The following is a 5,857-nucleotide window of genomic DNA, read 5'->3' as shown; positions in this document are numbered from 1 at the left end:
TATGGTGTAACTTTGTAATCTTCCTTTAGGCTGCGTTTGTTTTAGTGTAAAATATTTTTTTGGTCTAAAATAATTTCAGGTGAAAATATTTTCAGGAAAGGAAAATATTTTCTAGTGTTTGGTTGCATTTTAAAAATTATATTAGAAAATAATTTCAAGTGTTTGGTAACATTTTGAAAATGCAAATTTTCTACTAATTTCTCACATTTTCTCAGCCATTTTCTTAGCTCCCAAACAAATTTTATAATAGAAAATTGCAATATGTAAACTTTTAAAGAAACAAAAATCAAAACAAAACAATTCTTAAAACACAAAACCATTTGGTCAAACTGAGAGAGGGAGGAGGAAGAGAGAGTGATCGCAAATCGAGGGAAAGAGAGGTAGATCAAGAGGGCGACGGGACAATCTCATGGTGCGATCTAGAGGGGTGGTATCTCATAGTGCGATCTTGGCGGGACAATCTCCCCAACGCAATCTCGCGGCACGAGCTCTATGGTGCGATCTCATGGCTAGATCTCGCCAGTGGAAGCTCGACGACGCGTCTGGCTTAGGGCAGGGTCTGAGCTCGATGGCATGAGCTCGATCTCACTCTCTCTAGTCTCTCTTCGTGCTCTTTCTCTATCTCTTTCTTCAGTATCTAAGTTCGAAAATCATTTGAAGGTAAAACAGAAGTGTAAAATATTTTTCGCCCGTGAGCCCTTATTTTACAGTTAACACAGAAAACATTTCAATTTGACCTAATTTTCGGTAACTACCTAATACACACATTTACGGAAAAGCATTTCTAGAAGTGGTTTGAAGCCAAAACAAACGCACCCTTAATCAACTCGTTAGGCCAATGCCTGAATAATATATTTTTTTTTGTGTTGTTGCACAAAGGCTAATGCGTTTGTAACTTTTAACTTGTGTGACTGTGTCTCTGTCACTCCCTAACAAAACCTTTTTTTCTTATAGTGATGAGGACAATATTGACATTTTTTTTTGGTTAAAGTTATCTAAGGGTGTATTTGTTTGGATGTGAAATAGGGTGGATGGAAAACTTTAGAGAGAAAATGAGAAGGAAAACTTTTTTGGAATGTGTTTGGTTGAGTGGGGAGGAAGGAAAATAAATGGTGAGATCTAAGTGTTTTCTCTCCGAATCCACCAAAAGTTTTCTCTACAAAATAAAGAGAAAACTGAAAGGAAAAATTGGGTATCATTTTTGGATGAAAATACCCATATGCAACTGCACATGGGCATCATCACGTTGCTTTTCTTCACAATTTTTTTTATTATTTTTTTTTTCCTCTTGGATGTTGCTTGCCTTTTTTTTTTTTTTTTTTTTACTGGGTAGGCATTGCTTTCCAGATCTTCTTCTTCTTTTTTCTTTTTTTCTTTTTTTTTTCCTTTCAATTTACTGGGCAAGCTTGTCTAGTATTCTTTTATTTATTTATTTTGTTTAGATGTGACTTTTTTTTTTTATATGGACGTGATTTTTATTTTTAAATAAATTTAGGTGATTGATTTTTTTTTTTTTTGGTTGTTTATCACTTTTTTGGTTTTAATTGGGCATCATTTTTTAATAAAAGTATATGCGTAAATTTATACAAATTCACTTTTTCCATCCCTCAATTTTTCCATACCTAACCAAATAAAAAGGAAGGAAATTAAAATCTTTTCTATTCTCCAACTTTTCCATTTTCTCACCATTTTCTATCTTCCCACTTTTTCACTCCTTTAATGTCATATTACACCTTTCCTTTTGGATCTTTTCATCTAACCATCATTCTTGAACAACTTTTTTATGTTTTTTTTTTTTGTAAGCTTTGTATCAAGAGCTTTGCAATTCAATTAGTTGATATCTCCTTGTATTTTCAATAAAAACCTTTAAAATTCAAATCACCTACCTCCAACTAACCAATTAGTGTTTTGGTTTAATGCTAATGAGCAATTATCTAGAGCAAACATCACAAATTAAAACTATCTCTAAAAAAATGATCCAATTAATGTATTTCTACCAATTAAGCAATCATGTCAATAACAAATGATTAATTAATCATTTTCATTAGAAAATTATTATAATGATTACAAAAAACTTGTGATTATAGCATGGGGCCGGGGGTAATGGCCAATTACAAAAATAGTTTTTTCAAAATGTATGTTAGGCAATTAGCCATGTAGGCTGTAGCAACCTGGCCGAAAGGACATTATAAAACAAGTTGAAGGGGTAGTAAGTAGAATCCTAGATATGGTATGTGCTGTATGGATTAGGAAGGACCTACCTCTATCACCCAACCAATTTCTCGTGCCCACTCTATATAAATTAATATTTCATAGCACAGATCCTACATGCATATTCCATGTAATATTTTTTTCACATAAGAGTGAATCTTATAAGTGTGAAACTCACTTATGTGCGAGTAATGTTGCATGCAATCCTTTTATAAAATACAACCTTTAATTTTTTTTTTTTTTAAAGAAATATTGATCACCATGCAGAGTGTATTGATCGATAATTTTTTGCTATGGGTTTCCTAATTGAACTGAAGGTCAATATTACATTTTAAAAAATTGATTACTAACGGTAGAATATGCTTGGGATGGCTCTTATAGGAAAGTAAGGGTCAAAAAAGAAAGTGTAAAAAATGATGGCAGATGGAATTGAATAATAAATAAATAAATAATAAATATTTATTATTTCATATGACATGTGATTCTTATTTCTATGCATATGCATGGTTGCCACTTGGTTCGAAAAGTTTTTAAGTGTATTATTTTTAATCAGATTTTTCTTATCCTGGTTTTATTACATTAACTAAGTATAGTCTTTGTTCCATTAAAATAAGTTTTTGGTCTTTGTTTTTTTTTTTTCTCCCCTTGATAGGATACATTTGTCTAATAGGGTTTATGCACCTTCTAAGTATAATTGTATTTTAATCATTATAAAACTAAAATCTCTAACTTCTATTTGACTTTTTTTAACTCCCTTAAAGCTTGACACGTAAGTTTTGCACCCTCCACAATTTTACACATCAAGATATTAAAAAAAATAATAATAATTAAACTCTCCTTCTCCCCAACAAACAAAACCCTATAAATTTAAAAATTCTTTTGAAAATATTAGTACTATTTTTTAAAAATCTCTTAAGTAGTTTTCATGTGAATTGAACAGGTTAGTGACTAGTTTAAACAGAATAAACTAATAAAAATATATAATATACTCATCCTAACAAAGGGGCAACATATTTTAAAGGAAAATGCTATGGATACAAAAAAATCCATAACTTTTGCTACAACTCACCACATGGCGAGTTGTGGATTCTTTTTTGTGTTACTAGCATTGTTTGAATCTATTCAAATTTAAGCTAGTGGAGAATATGGTTCTTGAAAATTTTCAATTATGTTGATGATTTTCGCTGGTTCACGGTTCCCATGGGAACTCACTATTTTAATTGTGAGAGCTTTCTTTGGTCGCATGTATTTGCTAAGTCTTAAACTTTACCATGACAGATCTGATCACTTCACTGATTCACTAGCCAAAGTAATCATGAAATTTCAAAAAAAAAAAAAAATTATAAACAAAAAAAAAAAAGAAATAATGAAATTAGGATTTTGAAATTGGATTTTGCCTGCATAAAATTTTCTTAAATAATAATGCATACTTTCACTTATGACTTCCTCTTCCTCCTTCAATCAGAGCATCCGGTTGTTCTATCAATTGATGGTGCAGGGTCTTATGCTAAACTCTATAACATGCCACTATATATTGCTATTATTTTTTGCTAATTTGTTCTTTTTTGTATTTATAACTCTCACACAAAAGTGATATCTTGGTGCAAATTTTAATCCTTAGACGAATTTAATTCCCAATGTTCGGTGCTGTTGTTGGACGAGTTGCTAACAGAATTGGAGGCGCTCAGCTTACTTTGAATGGAACACTTTATAAACTAATTGCTAATGATGGGAATAACACACTTCATGGTACATTATTCTTATGTTAGTAGCATTTTTTCCTGATTCCCATAATAAAATACTTTTTTTCATAATAGGTGGTCCCAAAGGATTTGCTCATGTTGTTTGGAAGGTGAAAAAGCATAGTAATAAAGGTCATGCTCCTCACATTGTTTTCACCTATTACAGTAGTTTTGATGGAGATCAAGGTATGTAAAATCAATAATTTTTTGCACTAAACTTTTCTCCGTTATTGTACTCTAGATTCTTATGTCAATTACTTTTATCCTTTTACAATAAATACCAACCAAGTTTTAATCCCAAAATTTTAAAGTTGGCTATAAATTCTCAACAAACTAGTCAAAGTAGTCGATCGCATATATATTTTTTTTTACTGTCCTAGTTTATTCAAACTCATATTCTTTGTTACTGTTTTAATAGACATATCCTTTTTTTTTTTACTACTTTTATTGATGATATTTGACTTTGATACTTCTATGTGTAAATAAGAATGTACAACGTGACGAAGATTGTTATATAGGCAATATTCTCAAATGATAAGCTGATGACCAGTCCTTTGGTTGAAAATTTAAGAACCCCACTTGCTTCAATGTTCTGCAGGATTTCCTGGTGCTGTCCTTGCCACTGCCAGATAAGCACTCGTTGGGAACAACCAATTGAGTATCACAATGAAAGCCAAAGCTCTAAACAAGCCTACTCCAGTGAATCTGATGCAGCATGCATATTGGAACCTAGATGGCCATAACAGTGGAGATATCCTATCTAATGTGGTCCAGATATTTGGATCCCAGATCATAGTTATTAATAGCGATCTTGTTCCCGCCGGAAAATTTGGATCCGTGAAAGGAACGCCCTATGATTTCCTCGAACCGCACTCGATTAAAAGCAAAATCATTGAGCTAGCTAATGGTTATGATATGAACTATGTGCTTGATGGTGGTGTTGGCCACAAGTTGAAGAGGGCTGCAGTGGTGCATGATCTGAAGTCAGGAAGGGTGTTGAAGCTATCCACAAGTGCATCTGGTATGCAGTTCTATACATCTAACACTCTGGATATTAAGGGAAAAGGAGGATTTGAGTACAAACCACATGCAGCACTATGATTGGAGACTCAAGCATATTCCCGGACTCATTCAATCACCCCAATTTCCCTTCCACAATTGTGAGCCCTGGAAAGCCTTACAAGCATTACATGCTCTTCAAGTTTTCAACTAATTAAACCTCCAACTGATTAGTCATATGTAATAAGGTTAATCTCTTAAGTGGAAACATTAGATGTTTGAGTTATCATAGCTCTTACATTTTGTGGTTGTAGTAGTTGTAATATTTGGTTGAAGGAATTTTGAGGTTGAGACACTTTTTGGCTCTTGTTGTGATCATCACCAAGATTACTCTAGCTTTGGTGTAACTTTGTAATCTTCTTTAGTCAACTCTTCCGGCCAATGCCTCAATAATGTTTTTTGTTTTTGTTGTACAGACTCACAGAGGCTAGTGTGCGCGTTTGTAAAACAGCTTGGTAATTGCCATATATATATATATATATTTGAGAGAGAGTTTTAACCTATGACGTCCGCTCCTAATAATATCTCTTTATATTCAAACCAATACACCAATTGGTTTTTTATGCAGGCTGAGATTAAATTCCAAGTCTCTTATTCAACCATAAAAAATTTTACCATTTGAGCTAACTTGAACTCACGGTAATTGCTATATCTTGGTTCAAATTCCCGTTAGAACTTCTTCATAATAATTCATTTGATCCAAGTACTCAACGGCAGTTTCAATTTTGGTACTAGTAAAGTTCTCAATGATGATGTTTAAGAACTTGTTTCTCTCTAGTTTATTTAATCTTTTTTTTTTTTTAAGGAAAGTCTATTAAATCTAAGTGGAATTAGTTGGATTTAAA

General features: G+C 32.5%; 1 protein-coding gene across 1 annotated transcript; it reads left to right on the top strand.

The window, feature by feature from the left end:
- Positions 1-4,447: 4,447 nt before the first annotated feature.
- LOC112026415 (uncharacterized) lies at positions 4,448-5,305 on the top strand. The gene has a single exon (XM_065760232.1). It carries the CDS (start codon positions 4,620-4,622, stop codon positions 5,052-5,054), a length of 435 nt encoding a protein of 144 aa, XP_065616304.1. The 5' UTR covers positions 4,448-4,619; the 3' UTR covers positions 5,055-5,305.
- The last annotated feature ends 552 nt before the right edge of the window (positions 5,306-5,857 follow it).

Source organism: Quercus suber, unplaced genomic scaffold (genome assembly GCF_002906115.3).
Source record: "Quercus suber isolate HL8 unplaced genomic scaffold, Cork oak 2.0 scaffold_358, whole genome shotgun sequence".
NCBI classification, from domain to species: Eukaryota; Viridiplantae; Streptophyta; class Magnoliopsida; order Fagales; family Fagaceae; genus Quercus; species Quercus suber.
Note: the sequence above shows the minus strand (reverse complement) of the source record. Positions and strands in the feature narration are given on the sequence as shown.

Bases quoted from the DNA above. Each gene is read 5' to 3' on its own strand.
- LOC112026415 (XM_065760232.1), top strand. From the start codon at position 4,620: ATGAAAGCCAAAGCTCTAAACAAGCCTACTCCAGTGAATCTGATGCAG.